Source organism: Crinia signifera, chromosome 1 (assembly GCF_055691185.1).
Source record: "Crinia signifera chromosome 1, ASM5569118v1, whole genome shotgun sequence".
Lineage (NCBI taxonomy): Eukaryota > Metazoa > Chordata > Amphibia > Anura > Myobatrachidae > Crinia > Crinia signifera.
Window position 1 is genome coordinate 181659597 of NC_139217.1, and position 21851 is coordinate 181681447.

The window sequence follows — 21851 nt, forward strand, 5'->3', positions numbered from 1 at the left end:
AGGGAGGTGATTGTCTGGACGTTTATCTCTCTTTATCACCCTTGCATTTATCTCTTGTTAAGGCTTAATACATCTGCCCTTTATCACCTTTGCATATATTTCTTGTTAAAGCTTAATACATCTGCCCCTTGGTTGGTATTTATTGCTGATCGCCTATTGAATGTCTCCCTCAGCCGTGAATACCAGCGATTTTGACTAGACTGCCAGTGATCTAGTCAAAATACTCTTGCCTGGCAACTCTCTTACTAAGCGATATTATAGGGAGATTTGTCTAACCTTGACAGTGATCTTTACTAACCTTCTAAGTAATTTTGACTACTGTATGTAGTCAAAATCTCTTAGAAGGATCGCTCTATGTGTACACCCCTTTACCACACAATGAGACTGTAAAAATGAGATAAAGGAGGCAGATAAAAGAGAAATGTTAAAAGTGAACATCCTTTTCTGAAAGATGGGTGTTTTTCTTCTACAGTACAGTACAGTATTATTCTGCCCATGGTAACTTTAGAGTCGTGATTCGAAGGTTTTAGCAGAAGCAATAATTAATCGATGCCTGACGAAGCAGTTCAGCTGTTCTAGGTATCCATTAATAGTTGCGCTTATCGTTCCCAGCCAGACTGGGTATAGCTGCATATATCTAATAAACACGTCTAAACTACTGGTTAGGGAGCCCAAACAGCCATTAGGGCCAGGGGCGAATTTAGGGGTCAGGCCACCCCTAGGCACAACATTTTTGGCCGCCCCCCCCCCCCCCATTTTAATATAATCATTATTAAGGTGTATATATATATTTTTTTTTTTTTATTATTATTACATACAAATTTTACTGTAGCCCACCTCAAAAAAATGTAAGGCAGTCTGGACTGCTAACTGTATGGAGGACCCGGAGGGAGGGAGGGTGAATTAACTTTCTGTGCAGTCTCAGTCAGTCTCTCTCACACTGACTGACTGCAGGGAGGTTCGCACTGCTCAGCCTAGCTGATTTCAGCAGCGGGTGACGAGTGGCACTGCCGCCGACATATGATGAATCGCTTGTCACTTGCCGCTGCCCACCCGCTCTGCCATTTAAAAGAACGTCAGCCTGCTGTGCCGCCCTTGATTGGTGCCGCCCTGAGGCCCGTGCCTCACGGGCCTAGGCACAAATCCGGCCCTGATTAGGGCATTTATAGCATGGAGATTTCACACATTTCAAGTCATACACTCAAGAGGCAGCTCCCCCATGGCCCTTGCACCTAAACAGAGCTACAGTTTAATTCCTTCCTTAGAATAATTTATTTTCATTGGGATGTTAACTGTTTTTAATTATCTTCGAACTGACATTAATTACATTTCAAAAGCAGATTTTGTATTCTCTGGTTGAACTCTATAAATTATATTCTTTATAAAAACTCAGAATTTCAGCATTCATTTTTGTTTAATAGTTTCTGTTTCAGTATGTGTATTATAGTATATTTTATAGATCAGTATTCTTTTTCTGAGTACCTCCTGTTCCACTAATAAATTCATATGCATTATTGGGATACATATTGCCTGCATTTTATGTTAGCAATAAAGCTTTTGCTTTAATGATATATGGCTGAATGATACACTCAAATCAATTCTGTTTCACTGGTGTTAGCCATGCTGAAGCTACAGGTCATACATATAGCCTTAATATGCCACACAGCGGGAGATGCCTGGCGCGAGTGAGCTGTTACATTCAACTAGAAGCATAACGGCAGTGGATGCAATTGCAATGGGGCCCATAGGATCAGGAATCCCCTGCTCCCTCTTGATTTTTTTTTCTTAAATAGGGTAGCCCAGGCAGTGGCTGTGCCTCTGTCCTGTGACCCCTTCAGCGGTGGTAAGAGCAAGAAACCCGGCTCCATACAAAAGATACGCCACTGCCTGCTTAGCGCATAGGAGACCAGGCATCGCTTCATAGACCCGTGGTTAGCGCCGCATAAGAGGCCCACAGCCGCTCAAGGAGACCTGCAGCCACCACTACACAAGGAGAACTGCGACTGCACAAGAAGACTCAGCGCTGTTGCCCACCCCATTGTCCGCACTTTTGGCTTGAAGGCTGCATGAAATGGGGTGCGCCAGTCAGAGCTGGCGCTACCCGCTCAGCAAGGTATGCAAAGCAGGGAGATGCAAGGCTTGAGAGGTGCCCTGCCCCTGCTCTGCACCCTGTTGATCTGCAGTGCAGTGTTGCTGCTACACAGTCTGCGTTGCACTTGTCACACTATGACAAAGCATCAGCGCTGGCAGTCAGCTTAAGAAATCCTATAGTCTAGCATGATGATCACTTGTGCCCTCCCCTTCCCTATCCTCCCTGCGCCTCCTGACCTGTCAATCAACATAACACACAGGCGGCAGCAGCGCCTCCCTCCTCCCATCAGTGGCATATTTATTTTCTCACTGCAGATGCTGGGCAGCTCCTCCCAATGCTCTGCTGAGCGTGCTTCCTGCTTAGGCAGGAAAAGAAAGTCACATGACTGTACACACCACAGGAGCCAGCATGCATGAGAGGACTGAGGAGCAGCCCAGCTAGTGTGACAGCCTGCAGCATCCTCAACACGTGCAGACAGGGGAGCAGCGTCTCAGGTAAGTTCTCCTGCAAATAAAAGAGGGTAGGGGGTCATTGTGGGTGGTTGTGGTGCCATAATAACAATGTATGCTGGAGGGGAGTGTTACTGGCATGTCACTGGGGATAGTCCTATGTTATCAATGCTCGTGGGGGTGGGGTGGTATTTCCATGTTAACATAGTTACATAGTAGGTAAGGCTGAAAAAAGACTTGCGTCCATCTAGTTCAACCTGGTATAGATATCCATTGCTGATTTGGTAGGTTCTGGTATTTTACAGACAAATTATATTTCTTATTTGTGCCCATGGATGTTTTTCTCCAGTAAATGTTTGTCCAACTTTGCCTTGAACGCATTAAATGAGCCAGCCGTTACCACCTCTCTGGGAAGAGAGTTCCAGAGTTTGACTGTTCTGACCGTAAAGAAATTCTTTCTACTAGCTGAATGAAATCTTTTTTCTTCTAATCTATACTCATGCCCTCGTGTCCTAGATTCCTTTCTAGTAGAAAAGAGGGTGTGTGACAGTTCCTTATATTGGCCCTTGATATACTTGTACATGTTGAGCATGTCCCCCCTTAAACGTCTCTTTTCTAATGTAAATAGTCCCAAATTGCTTAATCTCTCCCCGTAGCTTAAATTCTCCATTCCCCTAATAAGCTTTGTTGCTCGCCTTTGGACTTTTTCTAATTCTATGATGTCCTTTTTATAGTGTGGGGCCCAGAAAATGCAATCGCTTAAGTACTTGGGGATTCAACTAGTCGCAAATGAAAAGAACTTAATAGACTGTAACTATGGTCCCTTATTACATCATATTAACCAAAAGATAAATGAATGGATGAGGACAGAATTAACCTTGCTAGGTAGGATAGCAGTAGTTAAAATGTTTTTATTACCTAAGATTTTGTACTTCTTTAGAGCAATCCCAAGATGGCTCCCCAAATACTGGCTCTATAGATTTGAAGCCTTATTAAATAAATTCATATGGAATAATAAAAAATCTAGAATTGCTAAAAAGTACCTGATTCTCCCGAAAAACAGAGGGGGCCTTGCCTTCCCGAGTCTAGAAAGCTATCAAATAGCGGCCTTGCTAGACCAGATAACCCAGTGGAATGGAAACATAAGTGGAGTAGTGGAGCTAGAAAGACACCAAGGTGATATAGGAAATATCCCCTTGAAAGACCTAATGTGGCTCCCCCCTATGTTTCTGGGCCAATGTAAATATACACTAAGATCAGTTGAGGTGGGTCTGAAAGCATGGCACAAATACCTGGATCAAATCGGTAAGCTTGGAGCCCTGATAGGGTATCTCCCTATTAACTCTATGGCTAAAATCATACCGAACTTAAACTTGAATACCTGGAGAAATAAAGGGGTTAGCACAGTCTCCGATCTGCTTAGTAATAAACAACTAATGACTTTTTCGCAAATTAAAGGAAAGTATGACATCACTAACCATGAATTTCATAAGTATTTGCAAATAAGACATTGGCTGCAATCCAATATATTTCAGAATAAAGAGATAGAGGCATTACCAAGGGAAATGGTTGTTCAAATAATTGGAGCACGAAAGAAAGCAGGAATTTCCTTCTGGTATAAGGCCCTAACTCAAGAAAAAGAGGGAATAAAAACTAGATGGCAAATTAAGTGGGAACAAGACCTAAACTTCTCCCTTGAATTGAAACAATGGGATCAACTATTCGGAATGATACATCAAATGTCCAAAACATCCATTCACACGGAAAGGTATCTTAAGATATTTTATCACGCATACTACACACCAGATAAGTTGCATAGGATTTTTAGAGAGCAAACGGATGTGTGTTGGAGATGCTCTGCAGAGCGTGGAGATCTCATACACATCTTTTGGTCCTGTCAGAAATTAGAGGGATTGTGGACAGATATGGAAACTTTTTTATCTGAGACTTTGGGAATGAGATTGTGTCTAACCGCCCCACTGGTTCTCCTTCACATAGGGGCATCTAGTCTTGCACAGGCAAAGAAATATCTGTTGAATCAAGTCCTTAGTGCCACTATAACGACCATAGCTCAGCTGTGGAAACAAGACCAGCCCCCTACTCTGCAGATGGTAATAAATAAAATAAAATTTAACTTCAAGATGGAAACACTGAACAATCCAGGAAATTCGAAAATATGTAAAAATTGGAAAGAGTGGGAGAAGATCCAAATACTAGTATAATCACAGGGGAAGAATATAGATAGACATTAAGATAAACTTAAAGAGGAGTCTAGACTTAGGAGCCCTGGCCACCCTACCTCCATCCCTCCCCCTGCGATATAGATTGAAGGAACAAACAACCCAGTAAACCTTGACTCTCGAGAATTGTAAAATGTCTTGATATGTATGTATGTAAATTATGTATCGTATTTGTATATGTATGTATGTATGTGTATATGTATTGTCTAAAAACGTATACGTGCAAATGTGTAAAACTACTGTATGTAATAACGTTCTACCTTTTAAAAAAAATTGAAATAAAAATCATATAAATATAGTGTGGGGCCCAGAACTGTACTCCGTACTCGAGGGGAGGTCTCACCAATGCTTTATATAGCGGCATAATTACCCTTGAGTCCCTAGTTTCCATTCCCCTCTTAATACATGCCAGAATTTTGTTGGCCTTTTTGTAGCTACATTACAATGGGCACTACATCCCAGTTTGCTGTCTATTTGGACTCCTAGATCCTTTTCAAGTATGGAATTACCCAGTTCCTCTCCGCTAAGGTTGTAACTTGCACACTGGTTGTGTCTCCCAAGGTGCATAACCTTACATTTATCTACATTGAACCTCATCTTCCATTTTTTTGCCCACTCATCTAGAATTGCAAGATCATTTTGAAGCATGGTGACATCTTCTGATGATTTGATGACTTTGCTAAGTTTTGTATCGTCCGCAAAGATGGATACATTGCTGAGTAAACCTATCCCAATATCGTTAATAAAAATGTTAAACAAAATGGGCCCCAAAACCGAACCCTGGGGCACTCCACATATCTGATACGGAACCATTCACAACCACTCTTTGTTCTCTATTACATAGCCAATTCCCTACCCATCTGCAGATATTTTCACCCAATCCTAGGTTCTCCATTTTATTAATCTCTTGTGTGGGACAGTATCAAATGCTTTCGTGAAATCTAGGAAAATCACATCTACAGCATTTCCATTATCGAGGTTTTTGCTAACCTCTTCATAGAACCCTAGTAGATTAGTTTGGCATGAACGATTTTTCACGAACCCATGTTGGTTAGTACTGAGTAGATGGTGATGATCTAAATATTCCTGGATACCATCCCTTAAAAATCCTTCAAATAGTTTACCCATAATTGATGTTAAACTAACGGGTCTGTAATTAGCGGGATCTTCCTTTTTTCCTTTTTTGAATATTGGCAGTACCTCTGCTATTCTCCAATCTTTTGGTACTATACCTGACGATAGTGACTTGCTAAAGATATAATGTAGGGGGGTAGCTAGTTCATCCCTTAATTCCATTAATACCCTCGGATGAATCCCATCTGGCCCTGGTGATTTATTTGTTTTGAGTTTGCTTAGCCTCAGTATTATTTCCTTCGGCGTGAAATCCACAATGAGATCTGGCTTATTTGTCCCGTTTGTGGTAAATGTTCGTTCCACAGTCTGCTCTCCCTTAGTAAATACTGATGAGAAGAACTCATTTAACAGTTTTGCTTTTCCCTTTTCCTCAGTAACACTTTTTCCACTAGTATCAGTTAGTGGGCCTATGTTTTCCTTAATTAAACGTTTACTATTTATATATTTAAAAAACTTCTTTGGGTTGGTTTTGCTTTCAGTGGCTATGCACTCTTCATATAATATTTTAGCTGCTTTGAATACCCCTTTACAAGTTTTGTTTGATTCTTTGTATTTTGCGAACGCCTCCTCATTCAAGTTATTTTTATAGAATTTAAAGGCTCTGGTTTTATTGCTGATAGCTGACCTTACTTCTTTGTCCAACCATGGTGGCTTTTTTTTGTTGAATTTACCTTTAGTTACTTTAGGAATGTATTCAATAGTTAGTGAATCAAGCACCTTTTTTAGAGTATCCCACATTTCCTCTGCATTTTTTCCCTCCATAACCGTTTCCCACCCAATTCCTGTTAGGGCTTCCCTGTATAATTCAAAGTTCGCTTTTCTGAAGTTTAGTATTTTTGCAGATCCTTTTTGATGTAATTTGCTGAAGTTGATTTCCAGTGAAACCATATTGTGATCACTGTTCCCTAATTGTTCAAATACTTTTGTGTTTGAAACTAAGTCTGTGTTATTTGTTAATACTAAGTCCAAGAGTGCCTCATCACGAGTTGGAGTTTCTACCGTTTGTGTAATAAACTGGTCTTTAAGTAAGCTTAAGAACCCATTGCTTCTTTGCTGATTTACCGGTTTCGTTTTCCCAATCAATGTTGGGTAAATTAAAATCCCCCATAATTAATACCTGACCCTGATTTGATGCTTGTTTGATTTGGTTTAAAAGAAGAGACTCTTCCCTTTCGTTTATATTTGGTGGTCTATAGCATACCCCTATTATAATTTTTTTGTTTTGTTTTTTTATTATTGTCGGTTATCTCTGCTCACACTGTCTCCGAGTTGTCTTCTTCCAGGTCTGTGCTCATATTTTTCTCACATGATGTTAAGTTATTATTTACATATAGGCAGACACCCCCGTCTTTCCTGTAGAGTGTATATCCCTCCATGTTTAATGCCCAGTCATGCGACTCATTACACCATGTTTCTGTAATACCAATGATGTCGTAGTCGTCCCTACTGATCACCGTTTCTAGCTCCTCGATTTTACTCACTAAGCTTCTTGCATTAGCCAGTAAGCATTTTAATTTATGTTTATTTTTAGATATGGCTCTAATATTGTGATTAGTTTCACCCCAGGACCCATTTGAATTCTTTACTAGCTTCCTCTTTCCCCTCTCCCCTTCAATAGACTCTCTACAGGCCCCCCACCATGCACACTGCCTGCCCTCTTTATAGTTCTGGGAATTCTTCCTCTGTCATTCCCTCCTTCCCGTATACTAAGATCATCTGTACCTAAGAACTGTAATGGGGTAACGTGACTGTTACAACATAACATTTTATTACATGACATTCCTGATGCACCCTGAGAGTTACCCCTGATTGTACCCTTGTTATGTCCCAGGACTTTGTCTATGTCTCCGTCCCCCCCCCATCTCCTTCCCCCATATGATTCCTGATCCCAGTTCGGCTTCTCTCCCTGATGGTCCCATAATGTCTTGCTGCGGGGGTATTGTCATATTAACAATGTTATGTTGGTACTTGTTTCCTATCTGGGCGCCCAGGTTTTCTACGTACGGCACCGTAATGAAATCGGATCGCATCGCATCGTTCAATATCGTGTATGTGTACGATGCGATGCGATCCGATTCGATTTCCCATAGGAAACAATGTGAAATGGCTCAATTTAGCCAAATTATCATAGGAACAATAGTAAATGGGCCAAAAACACCCCTGAACATTGAAATGTCCCCCCAAAAGTAGTTGACGCCACCCCGCCATCAACGTGAACCCGAAGCGTGGCGAGCGCAGCGAGCCCGCGAGGGGCAGCGGTACGCGTCCTCCGACCTTTTCATGCCCTACTATCCACTAGGGCGTGGAGTGAGAATAGAATAGTGTGGCGAGCGCAGCGAGCCACCGAGCCCGAAGCGTGGCGAGCGGACGCGGATACCTTCACAGTTATACGCGTCCCCTCGCGGGCTTCCCAGGTGTCCATGGCGACGCGGACACCTGGGAAGCCCGCGAAGGACGCGTTTACCTGTGAAGGTATCCGCGTCCGCTCGCGGGGCTCGCTGCGCTCGCCACGCTTCGGGCTCGGTGGCTCGCTGCGCTCGCCACACTATTCTATTCTCACTCCACGCCCTAGTGGATAGTAGGGCATGAAAAGGTCGGAGGACGCGTACCGCCGCCCCTCGCCACGCTTCGGGTTCACGTTGATGGCGGGGTGGCGTCAACTACTTTTGGGGGGACATTTCAATGTTCAGGGGTGTTTTTGGCCCATTTAATATTGTTCCTATGATAATTTGGCTAAATTGAGCCATTTAACATTGTTTCCTATGGGAAATCGAATCGGATCGCATCGCATCGCATCGCATCGTTCAATATCGTGTATGTGTACGATGCGATGCGATCCGATTTCTCTACGGAGAATAGCATGGTGCGCAATTAACTTAGCGGGCGCCCAGATAGGAAACAAGTACCGTTATGTTACTATTTTTTTCTTACTAATGCTTTGCCTGTCACTCACTGCCTCTTCCCGTCCGTCACTTCTGTCTCCTGTCACCTGCTGACTCTCTCCCTCTCCCCATCCCAACTCTCTCCTGTCACTCGCTGACTCTCTCCCTCTTACCTGTCACATGTCTCCCCTGTCACCTGCTGACTCTCTCCCTCTCCCCATCCCAGCTCAGCTCTCTTCTGTCACTCGCTGACTCTCTCCCTCTCACCTGTCACATCTCTCCCCTGTCACCTGCTGACTCTCTCCCTATCCCCATCCTCTCTCTCCTGTCACCCACTGAATCTCGCCCTGTCCAAGTTGCCCTTTATAGCTTTTCACATTTTCAAACTATAAAACATAGTAAAGATACATATCAAGAGGAAATTCAAATATTTCCCTTGTCAGCTTAAAGGCTTATTGCAGCAAATGCGACTCATTTGCCACAATAAGCGTTTCCATGGGTGTGCATGCACCCGCAATCCATACAGTGGCCCGGACTCCGTTGTGGTTTCTGGGTGCTGGCGACCTGCCCCCTGTGCAGGAACAGGTAAGTAGTCAGGGCCAGCACAGGGCACCAGGAGTGCACATTACAGCGCTGCTCAAGGGACATAATTGTATAGCAAAATGTAACTGTCACTCGGTGCCTTGTAATTTGGTTACAGAGTTTTTAATTTTGAGTTAAAATTGTCATTTTGGCATAGAATTGATTAAGGACCAGAGCTCTAATTATGTCTTTCATTGACTTCATACTGTAGATTACAGACTCAACCCTGTCAATAGAATATGTCATTAATCTAAATGATGTAGCGGATAGTAATAGAAATCTCTCTAATGATCTGCATTCAATTATTTGAGAAAGGCCTCTTGAAAGATCTTATCTTCGTGCTATTATTTTATCTTAAATTCTGTGCAAAATCTTTTCATGATTGTTAATTAGATATAATTCTTCATTGTACTGCAATACAGGGAATATCTGTGCCTCCAACTGCAGTAGGAAAGGGAGACTGGAGGAATGGGGATGGAGATCACAGAGGGGTCAGAGATAAAAGGAACACAGAGAAAGCATGAGGCTGGGGCGGGGCATGATGCTGCAGAGACACAGGGACAGAATAAGATCGGAGAGACACGGAAAGGTGGGCGACATCTACTAAGCCTTGAGAAGTGATAAAGTGGAGAGTGATAAACCAACCAAACAGCTCCTAACTGTCATTTTTTCAGACCCAGTCAGTGACATGGCAGATAGGAGGTAATTGGTTGGTACTTTATCACTCTCCATTTTATCACTTTTCAATCTTAGTACATCTGGCACACACCCTTTTTTCACCCCTTAAACTGTTACCTTATGGAACACACTTAAATAGGACTTTTTAATGTAGTGTTATCCTCCCTAAGCAGTAAGTATAAAATCTTGGACGTTAATGATTTTTCTTTATCCGTTCTCTCAGGCAGCAGAAAGCCTCTGTCATGGTATGGGCAGCTCTGTTGTATTATAGTGATGCACTCTGACCTTTCTGTTGGTTTCTGCTGATTTCTGCACAGCACAGATACATGGAGAAGATGTGCAGCACTAATAAGGGCAGATGAAAGATGCGCTGGTTTTGGGTCTAGTCTGATGCAGCGCACAGCTTGCATTTTGCACGCATTGCCTTTATCTTTTGAACTGTGACTAAAAAAAGATTAGAGCTTGGAATAAATGGTTTCATTATTTGTGTTGATGTTTCTTTAGTTGTGGCTGAAAGAGCCGTATAAGGTTATATGCTTGAGTCCTAACACTCACTAACCTTATTTAAAGGAGAATTCCACTATTGATTAATGTGAAACCAATGCATTTCCCTCACCTCTCATCTAATATAACAAAGTGGACCTCCGGTTCAGAATCTCTTCCCCAGTAGCCACTCTGAAAGTAATGAGTAGTTGTTGGATGGATGTTGTGGCCATACTGTCAGATTCCCCCTGCTTTTACACTAGGGGCCTGATTCTGGTTGGCTCTGTAAGATGTGAAGATCGTCCCATCCTGCAGAAAACCGCCACCATATCCCCTCGCAACCATGCAAAGGGATGTGTTATGAAAACACATTCTCGCGCATGTGCCCGCAGCAGGGGAAATCATTCAATGGTCAACAACCATTGAATGGTTTCTCCAAGGCACACAATATATAAGTCAGTGAAGGATGACATATTTGCAGGTTCCGGGATAAAGACAGGACAGGCATCTGACATCATGTGACATCAGCCACCTGCCCCAGCGCACTGCGTCCCACCCGCATTCCCATGGCGTTCCCATGGCTCAGCACCGCCCCCACCCCTGTGCGAATGCCATGCCGACTGTGCAGGTTAAAGAATGGGCAGATGAGAGTATGCGCATGCGCTGAACTTAAGCCTTGGTTACCTTTGCGAGCACGCTGGGTACCGATAGAAATAGAATAAGGTCCTATATTCACTCTGATCATTTTTCCAAGATCAGGTGCAAACACTGTTAAAGGCACCAGTTAGGTCAGAATGGGTGTAGGCAGCAGGCATGAGGTTGTCATGTATGGCTAGTAGGCATATTACAAATATTGTGCTTGGCTTTCTCTGATGAATGGAATATAATTATTCTTTAGTCATCCCTAGAAATCCAATACAAAATATAGCACATAAGGGCACCACTGCCACAATCACATTATTAAATGCGTTGTGCTGGAAGTCTATGCAGTAGCGCAGTATACATTGCTGAAGAGGAGATTACATGTATTTTGTAATTAGCTGACATTCATGTGCCATCATTTCAGCTGCTGCTTAGCATTCCAGCCACGAGTGTTAAATAATGTCATTTTTTAGGGGGTTACCATCCCCTTCCCATGTCCCACTGTGTGTATAGCAGACATGACACTATGCCGACCTTTCTCTTGATAAATAATGTGTTGCTACTGTCCAATTACACACATAAATGTATAGATATTATATTATTTTCTCCTCTCTTCTTTCAGATGTTTTTCCTCTGCACAAGATCTTCCACTTGTGGGATACGCTGCTTCTCGGAAACGCCTCTTTCCCATTCTGTATTGGAGTGGCTATATTACAGCAGCTGAGGGTCAGGCTGCTTGCTAATGGATTTAATGAATGTATCCTCCTCTTCTCAGATTTACCAGGTAAACATGTGCTATTGAATGGAAATGTAATTGATTTCTCTTGTGTAGAGACCACAGACGAGGATTTATTTAGTTTACTGTCTGTAAGGCAACTCTCCTGTTTTGTGTTCTCCGTACACCAAGTGAAAGGCTATGCAGCACGTGTCAAAGTAGAAACATTTAGGGGAATTTAATGATACTCTCTGGTCATTGGCTGATCACGGTGTTCCATGACGCACGCTGGCTGACCTCCTTAGTGCCAGTCTGATTTCTACATCTAAATGCAAAAATTAGGTTTTATTTAGAAGGATAACTTGTTCTAGTACAGTATGTGCAAATAAGCTCCTTGTTATGCTGTTGTTTCCTACTTTCATAACTTCATTGGGACATAAATGAGATGGCAATAAATAATATAAAATTAAAGCTTTTATTAAGTAAGGAAAGTTTTTAATTTTTCTGATTTTGTTTCATTATTTTACTTTAATGTAAGAGCTAAAGGTTCAATTTTGTAGGAGGAATACCCCTATTATCGTCACTGCATCCTAGTCATACTGTCTATATCAGAATAAATGTTGCTCTAATCTGTCTAGATTGCTTTGAAATGAAGCACAGATCACTCAGTGTGTATGGCCCCCCGGTGACGGTGCATGCAGTATAAATGTAATCCTCGCCAGTGTTCTCTCAATTAAGCACTTGGAGCTGATGCTACCTCCTCCCTATAGTGTGAACAAGACCAGGGTGGCTCAACTCGGTTTACCGGTTCACACTGCACAGCAACCCGGGACCGATCCTGGATTAACCCTTCTTGTAACCCAGGTCAGAATGCCAGGTTGCTGCATCCGGTTAATTGAAAAGGCCCTTTCACACCACACATTGACCTGGCAATAACCTAGGTTGGACCTGGGTTATTTATGTGATGTGAAAGGGGTTTTATAGGTTTGGATAGAGTCAGTCTTTTCCAATAGTATGCTAAGGAGAACACATACAGTATAGGTGGACTGAGGTGTTTCTTTTTAGATGATCAGACCAATATGCTAATACACTCCAACCAGTAATGGGTATTGGTCATTTGTCAATGGTGATGGTCCAGTTTCTATATATTTAAGTGATATGGCATACAGTAATAATATACAGTATATAGAAGTAAAATTCTTTAATAGACCTGGTATCCCTGTTATGCATTTGCTGAATAGCTCCGCCAACGCGTTTCCCCGCCTTCTTTTTGTTATCAGCGGCTTCCTCAAGCGACTTTTTCTCCCTGAGGAAGCCGCTGATAACAAACAGAAGGCTGGGAAACGCGTTGGAAGAGCTATTCAGCAAAATGCATAAGAGGGATACCGAATCGATTACCTAATACTACACACTTCTCAAGAGTTCACTCCGGATATAGTTGCATACAAGGGTTAATCAGCACCAGCGACTTGGAGACCTGAGAAGAAGGTGGCATCTGTAAGGTGAATTATGAATTAATGCATTCTATTTACTCACTAACCAATTACAGTTACAGTGCATGGTTCTTTTTTATTATCATTATATGCCCATATAGGCATTTATTCATTTTTTTAGAGCTTCCTGAAGTCACAACCGGTTGTGCTTTGTTTTCTTTTTATTATATATGTTGTATGTGTTGTTTTTAGATTATTGTGTCATTTATGGTAATAACAAAAAACATTAAAAAATGTCATAGCAATATTGAAATCCAAACTTGATATTGCGCAGTTCTATTCTTCTTTTTTAGTTTTTCTCCGTTTTGGGGCATTGAGCCGTCCCTAAATAGAACAGCTGCAATTGAGAGGAAAAAGTGGTGTATTACAAGTCTGGTCATATTTCATTTCTGGTTATAATCTGTCGGCTTCTCGTGGCGCAGGACTATACAAAGTCTACAAAAAGTGCAATTTACAAACCTGTAAAAATCCAAATGTGTAGCACATATGCTGTATCTTCCCCATTATGTAATGTCAGGCGTCTTTTTTTTTTGGTTGTGAAAACTACAAGTGGATAAGTGTGTAGGATAACCGCACCTCCTGGGTTGCAGATCTTTGCAAAGCACTGGATAGATCAGGGAGTGTGTTGCTGAATTTGGGCTGTCAGCAGAAACATACCTCAGGAAAGATAAGATTTCATGTTCCTGGTCCAACTCTAGACCTATGTGTGCCCCCATCCTGGGTGGCATCCTTTTATCCTGGCATGGGAAGTGTTGTGATTGGCTCTCGCATCATAGCCAAGCACCTCACTACCTAATTAGCAGTGATATGAGAGTCCGCTGTCAGAAACTGCTGGCTGCTTCTCCATATCGTCAGTGGTAAGCGGTCTGTGTGGGGGGCATCTCAGATATATTAAATATCACTAGATGAGTGACTTATTATGAAAATTATTGAGTGTTTTAGGCACTTCCTAGCTAATTAACCTTCCGGCAACATCTAATTGTATTTCCTGCCCTACAGGACAGGTTGTAGAAATGAACTATATCCATTGAACCGGTGCAGTTGCAAATTATGTGAAAGTCACCAGATGGGTTGTCACTAACACATTCACATCGCATGCAGCCGTATACTCCTTCTCCATCTCTTTAAAAGGGAATTGGTTCTGCACATGTGCGGGCGGGGTGTTGCGGGCCGGGGGATTAGCCCACGGGAACGCCCAGCGTTTCATGGGCATTACCATGAAAATGCTGGGTGTTCTCATGGTAATTCCCTGATGACGCAGGTGCAGGGGGCAAGCAGCTGACGTCAGCGGACCTCGGCTGCCCACCCGCTTCCCGTACAGGCACTCGCAGATGTAAAACACCAAAGAGGTGTCTTAGATTTGTGAGCGCTTGAAAAATCATTCGATGGTCGGCGTCCATCGAATGATTTTGTGCCCGCATGCAAGGCTGCGAATGGATAATTATGCAAATCATCTATTCGCATGCCTGCGGGTAATTGCGCCATGTGAGGGGGCAGGGCAGACAGCTGTACAAGCAGCGACTGGTGGACGCGTCAACCAGAATAATGGCTAGTGTGTACGGGCCTTTAGATTGCCTGTTAAAGTTTTATGGGAAAATGTTTTTAAAATCTCTCGTATGACACATATACTAATATGATAAAACATTACGATGTAGAATTGTGGTTCATAAGATAAACGGCATATATTCAATGCCGTGGGCGAGCGGTGACTGCGAGCAGGACTTTTTGCTCGCAGTCACCGCTCACCCTGTCAATATTCAACTGACCCCCCTCATACGCAAATTCCCCCTTGCTCCGTTTTTTGAGCAAGGGAGAATTGGCGTATGTGCCTCCAAAAGCTGCGAGAATCGAGGCTCATTACAGCGAGTTTGCTGCACTAGCCTCGGCTCTCACAGTTTAGGGGAATCCTCGCAGTTCTGTGACGGTGAGGATTCCCCCGGAACGTTGCATAGTGCGAGCGGCCGGCGCGGGGGTTAAACTGCGAGGATCACTGGTTTTCTGCGATCCTCGTAATTTAACCCCCTCGCCGGCCGCTCGCACCGGCATTGAATACATGCCAAGCTCTGTGTCCCTTTATGCTGATGGGCTAAAATAAAATGTAACTCCAAACAAACAATTTATATGAAAAAAGTAAGAAGTTGTATTTAATGGACAGGAAAGGTTAGGACAGGCAGGACTTTAAAGGTTTGCCTTAATGAGTGCACTTATCTTTGACTACAATCCCATAAATGGCCTTGTGTCTGCATAGAGGCACTTCCAAAGAATGAACAGCAACAATGATATATGAATGTGTTCATTAAAAGGATAACTGTGCTCCCACCGTCCACATGGTTCTGGTTCACAAATGACCAAGTATGTGTCAGTCAGTATTGTTTTTCCTCAAACTACATTACAATAGACATCAGAGTAGATGTTGATCTTGAACTTCTCAGGTGTAGCTGTTTCTGCCTGCTAAAGCTACAGTATGGGCCTGATTCTGGTTCACTCGCAAAAGCAAATTCTCTCTCTAATGGCCAAAACCATGCTGCACTGCAGGTGGGGCAGATGTAACATGTGCAGAGAGAGTTAGATTTGGGTGTTATTATGTTTCTGTGCAGTTTAAATATTGGCTGCTTTATTTTTACACTGCAAAATAAATCAGTTTGAAGTACAAAACCCCGCCCAAATGTAACTCTCTTTGCACAGGTTACATCTGCCCCACCTGCAGTGGGTGTGAGTTGTTAGGTGTACACCAACTAGGTCGAGAAGCATTGGGTCGACAGGCAGCAAGGTCGACGTCGGTGTAGGTCGACATGTGCCGACAGTAGACTACCATCTACTAATGCGTGGTGGGAGAATAAAATAGTGTGCCAAGCATATCGAGTGAAGCGAGGGGATGTGGTGCACTTCAAAACTGTCCATGTCGACTGTGTTGACATTCGGCTCAAAAAACAGTGAAAAACCTCATGTCGACCTTTTGACTGTCGAACTAGCCCATGTCGACCTAATGACCTGACGACCTTGACCCACGTCGACCTAAACCCATGTCACCCTTGCTGCCTGTCAACCTAGTGGTGTCGACCCAATGCTTGTCAACCTAGTTGGTGTAGGCCTAATGACCATATCCCCCTGCAGTGAACATGGTTTTGTCCGTCGGGATATAATTTGCTTTTGCAAGTGAACCAGAATCAGGCCCTATGAGCTAAACTTTCAGAATGATTAATACATTATGCATCTATGCATCTGTTGTACAGTGTTGCTCATGCTCTCTGAAAGGTTTGTTGCCTGCAGGAGTTCATGAAAGCACTCCTGATAGCTAGTACTCAACTGTGCTCTAGCTATTTCACCCTAGGACACATTCCTGTCTCTAAAGAACCAGAATGTCCCAACTTGATTTCTTTGTCCTGCTTAGAAAGGAAATGAAAAGATATCATTCTGGAAAAGCAGGTATGTTTTGTTTTTTTTATGATTTGAAAAAAATATATATGTTTGTTCAATCGAATCTTGCTTACGTGGCATTTATTAATTTCCGGCTATCCTATCCCTTAATATAAAAGTTGAGCTGGTTGGATATTGGCTTATGCACTAAAACTGTCCAGTACACAACATTTGTACTTATGTAGGCTATTTTTTATACTTTTATTACAAAACCCTTCAGTACATTGCTTTGTTCTGTTGTTTTTTTGCTGTGCAATTAGATGTATTGCAGAAAGCAACAGTTACAACTAGTTACAACTGGCAGCCGAAAAGCTATGGGGCCATTTCAGACCTGTTTGCACAGGCCTGAATTTGGGTGCTGTCCGATGGTTTGTGTACTGCGCTTTGCCCGCAATGCACATGCGCTCGGGCAAGCTGCAAGCACCTTTTGGCAAATGTTTCTATTTGCAATGCGCTCACAACTTGATTGACGGGGTGGGCGTTTTGGGGCGGATCCTCTGTGTAGTCTAGGACCAACTTAAATTATGTTAGGGCATTTGTGTACCAAAGGCAGATACCAGGTGGTTGACACAACTCGGAACAGAGGCGCGGAGTCTAACACGCCAGAGGTGTTAACCACGGAACCACGCAGTGCGTTTTGGGCTTTGTAGCACCTGGGTCACCTGGTATCTGCACTGGATGAGAGTTATTTTTCTGGAGAATATGAACCGGAAAGGCAAAGGTTACTCCAGAGCTAACACCACAAGGAATGATAACTGAAGGTTCTGAGTGGTTTACTGTGACTTAAATAGAGAAAACTGCAGGTATAGCTGGCATATAAGTACAGTACATGAACTGAGTAGCAGAGTGACAGGCTATAAATGCAGCATACCTATGGAAAGATTCAGTGGCGTAAATATAAATTTTGCTTCCCCCCCCCCCCCCCCCCCGCCAAAAAGTGTCTGCCCCCCCCCCCCAACCCCCAATGCCCCTTACACGTTACGCCACACATCATAGTGCTCCTTACACTATACTCCACACACCGCTATGTTCCTTACACTATACCCCACATGCATTATGCCCCTTACACTATATGCCATACAATGTAATGCACCTTCAACTATACGCCACACACAGTTATGTTCCTACCATTATAAGACACACACCGTAATGCACCTTACAGATCCTAAAACATGGGCGCTGACAAGTTGATGCATGGATGCTGACACACTGACAGACACCTATACATATGCTGATACAGATAGCAATGACTCATGGACATTGACAGATGGATGTCTACACACAGGGATATGCTGACACATGAACTGCACATAGACACACTGATGCTGAAAGACGCTGACATCCAGAGACAAGACACAGACACCCTGACACTGACACACTGACTGTTTTGCCTCTCACTGCAGAAAAAAAAAAATTTGAAAGGGTTAAGCTTATTGAAGTGTTGTCCGGCTCCTGTGCTGCAGCCTGTAGAAGGGGAGGGCTCAGTAACCGGAGTGCAGGAGAGGAGAAAACACGCACAAGCGTGAACAGAAAGCAGGGAGGACGATGCAGCCCCTGCCTGTGCGGACGGACGGAGTCTGTGTGTGTGTGCGCGCGCGCAGTGCACAGAAACCCTTCTTGGCTCCTGTGGCTGCCTGTACTGCTGGGAGCGGAGGAAGGGAGGGAGACACACAGGACTCAACTGTGCGGGTCTGAGGGGCTTCATGCTGCCCTCGCCACTGCCTGTCAGGCAGAGTAAGGGCACCACGGCATCCGGCAACACGAGACAGCCCCACCTCGGCGCTCACTGCAGACCCGTCGGCGCTGGCTCCTCCAAGCCACCGCGTGGTCTGCAACATTATAGTTACGCCACTGGAAAGATTTCAGGATTCCAGGCAAGGCAGGGCTTGTTTCCAGTATACAAGGTTTGACAAGGCAGGTTTTCAGGAAATGGGAACACCTTCTAAGGACAAAGGCTAGAACCAGGAACACCCTCTTGGAAACAGACTATGGGGGTAATTTAAGTGCAGGCCAAATGTGCTCCCCTGGCCAATTGCTGGGGTTTGCGCATGTGTGAATATGCGCATGTGAAACCTCAGGAGCGAACGCCTTCACCGAGTTTCATACTCACCAGGGCATTTGCTCATTGATGGGTGGGCAGGGGGCGAGCACAGGGCATGCCCACAAAAATGTTGGGCTTGTCAGCGCTTGCCCGGAATTTGGCAAGCGTCTAGGCTTACTTATATTTGTGAAGTGAAGAAAAATAATTTGATGGCAAGCGTCCATCAAATGATTTTTCTTCCATGTGGCCGCATGCAAGCTGATGTGTAAGTGTACGCATACGCTTGCATGCTAGTAAGGGAATCCAGTCGTTCGGCAGGGCGTCGTTTACCTGCTTGCGAGGCAGCAAATCGGTCGGAATCCTGAGTCCTATGACCGGCAGGGCATGGCTGGACTGACTGCCAGATAAAGGGGAAGGTGGCCAATCACAGAAAAGCAGACTGAGCTCTGGTAACAAGCTACTCCACAACAGCTGAAGCAACTGAGCTGTGCACGCACATCGAGGCTGATTACAACAGCTGAGACTGCTGCCTAGCAACATCAGAATTATGTACCAATTTATGGTCAATGTAATAGGCAAAATCAGAGCTTGTGGCTTCCAGCTATTAACATTGTGAATAAACAAAAGCAAATCCTGACCCTCATTATATAATTATATATTCTCTTTAAGAAACTTTTTGCCTAGGGTGCTGTGAAAAAATTCTGATACTTGGCTGAGTCATGTCTGTGCAACTGGCACACATTTATTTATACACAGATTGTTATATAGCGCAGCAGATTCCGTTGCGCTTTACAATTGTAGACAGTGATAAAACAAACTTGGTAACGACAGACAGACTTGGGCAGGTATTCAATGCGGCCGCAGAGGGGGTTAAACAGCGAGGATTGCAGAAAACCAGCGATCCTCGCTGTTTAACCCCTCACCAGCCGCTCACCCTATTCAACATCCTATGATGGCGAGGATTCCCCCAAACAGTAAGACCCACGGCTAATGCAGCGAACCCGCTGTATTTAGCCGCGAGTCTCGCTGCTTCTGGAACCGCATACTCTAATTCCCCCTCGCTCAAAAAATGGAGCGAGGGGGCGTTGAATACTGACAGGGTGAGTGGTGACAGCGAGCAGGATGCCCTGCTCGCTGTCGCCGCTCACCCACGGTATTGGCAGGTATTCAATGCCGTGGGCGAGCGGTGACAACTAGCAGGGCTTCCTGCTCGCTGTCACCACTCACCCTGTCAGTATTCAATGCACCCCCCTTCATACGCCAATTCCCTCTCACTCCGTTTTTTGAGCGAGGGAGAATTGGTGTATGCGGCTCCAGAAGCAGCGAGACTCACGGCTAAATACAGCAAGTTTTCTGCATTAGCCGCGGGTCTCGCTGTTCGGGGGAATCCTCGCCATTTCCCCAGAACGTTGAATAGGGCGAGCGGCTGGCGAGGGGGTTAAACAGCGAGGATCGCAGGTAAGAGGGGCCCTGCTGCAAGCTTACAATCTATAGGGACATATTGTCTTCTACTTTTTAAAACTTCCTGGGAGATTTTTAAAAGGAAATAATGACTGTTAACCCCTTCCCGACATTTGACGTACATTTACGTCATGGCCGGGATGTACTTCCCGACACATGGCATAAATGTACGTCATGACTTTAAACTGTCACTGCGTCTCGAGACGCAGTGACAGAGGGACGATGTCTGCTGTCCCTGACAGCAGACATGTCCCTGCATGCCCAGGGGGGGCTGCGATGTCGCCCCCCCGTCGGCGATCGCTGTGATTGGCTGTTCAGTGTGAACAGCCATTCACAGCGTTTTCCTGTGTTACCAGCGAATCGGACGCTCGGTAACACAGGTGTCAATCACCGCCGGGCGTCAGGGGGCATGAGGGGGTCATCGGTGACGATGACACCTCACCCCACCCTCACCCCACCTGCCCCCAAGGCTGTGATTGGTCCGTGGGACCCACGGACCAATCACAGCCAAGGCGCGACATTTAAACTACCGGTGACTGCGCTGCAGACGCCATTCCGGTCTGGAATAGCGTGCAGAGCGGTCACCGTGCCTATCTGCCGTGATACTGACCTGATCCTTGCTAATACTTACCTGATCCTTGCAAATACCTTACCTGATCACTTGATCACTGCTTGTAGCGTGCTGGACGCTTCCTGGATCTGACTTCTTGGGACTTCCTGCTGCTGCTGCAGTGTGATAGAGAGATAGAGAGAGAGATAGAGAGAGAGATAGAGAGAGATAGAGAGATAGTGACAGAGAGAGCTATATTTTGTGTCTGCTACCCCCCCTTTTTGGGGGTGCAGGGTTTTTTTATATATAAATAACTGTCACTGCTGCTGCTGCAGTGTCATAGTGATAGATAGTGATAGATAGTGAGAGATAGTGATAGATAGTGATAGATAGTGAGAGATAGAGAGATTTGTGTCTGCTACCCCCCCTTTTTGGGGGTGCAGGTTTTTTTTTATATATATAACTGTCAGTGCTGCTGCTGCAGTGTCATAGTGATAGATAGTGATAGATAGTGAGAGATAGAGAGAGATAGTGACAGAGAGTGACAGAGAGTGTATATTTTGTGTCTGCTACCCCCCTTTTTTGGGGGTGCAGGTTTTTTTTTATACATATAACTGTCAGTGCTGCTGCTGCAGTGTGATAGATAGTGATAGATAGTGATAGATAGTGATAGATAGTGAGAGATAGAGAGAGATAGTGACAGAGAGTGATAGAGAGTGTATATTTTGTGTCTGCTACCCCCGCCTTTTGTGCTGATCACTATATCTGAGGTGATCAGCAACTTTTTGGGGGCGCAGAGGTTTTTTTTTATATATATATACCTGTCAGTTGCTGCCAGTTGCACTGTCAGTTGCACCAAAGGTTGTGCACCTGCTGCCCCTCACTGGTAATCAGTGTTGCATCACTGATCACCTTTTTTTTTTTTTGAGGCTGCTGTGGGTCTTTTTTTAATTTTTTTTTTACACATACTGTGATTTTGTGGGTGTCCTGTG

The 21851-nt window shown here is 44.2% G+C and overlaps 1 protein-coding gene across 1 annotated transcript in view; it reads left to right on the plus strand.

Moving 5' to 3' along the window:
- The window catches only part of TBCK (TBC1 domain containing kinase), a 308853-nt gene that overhangs the window by 146488 nt on the left and 140514 nt on the right, over positions 1 to 21851 (plus strand). The window contains exon 22 of the mRNA XM_083178707.1: positions 11805 to 11966. Coding sequence (XP_083034833.1) covers positions 11805 to 11966 — 162 coding nt within the window. The remainder of the gene's footprint in view (positions 1 to 11804; positions 11967 to 21851) is intronic.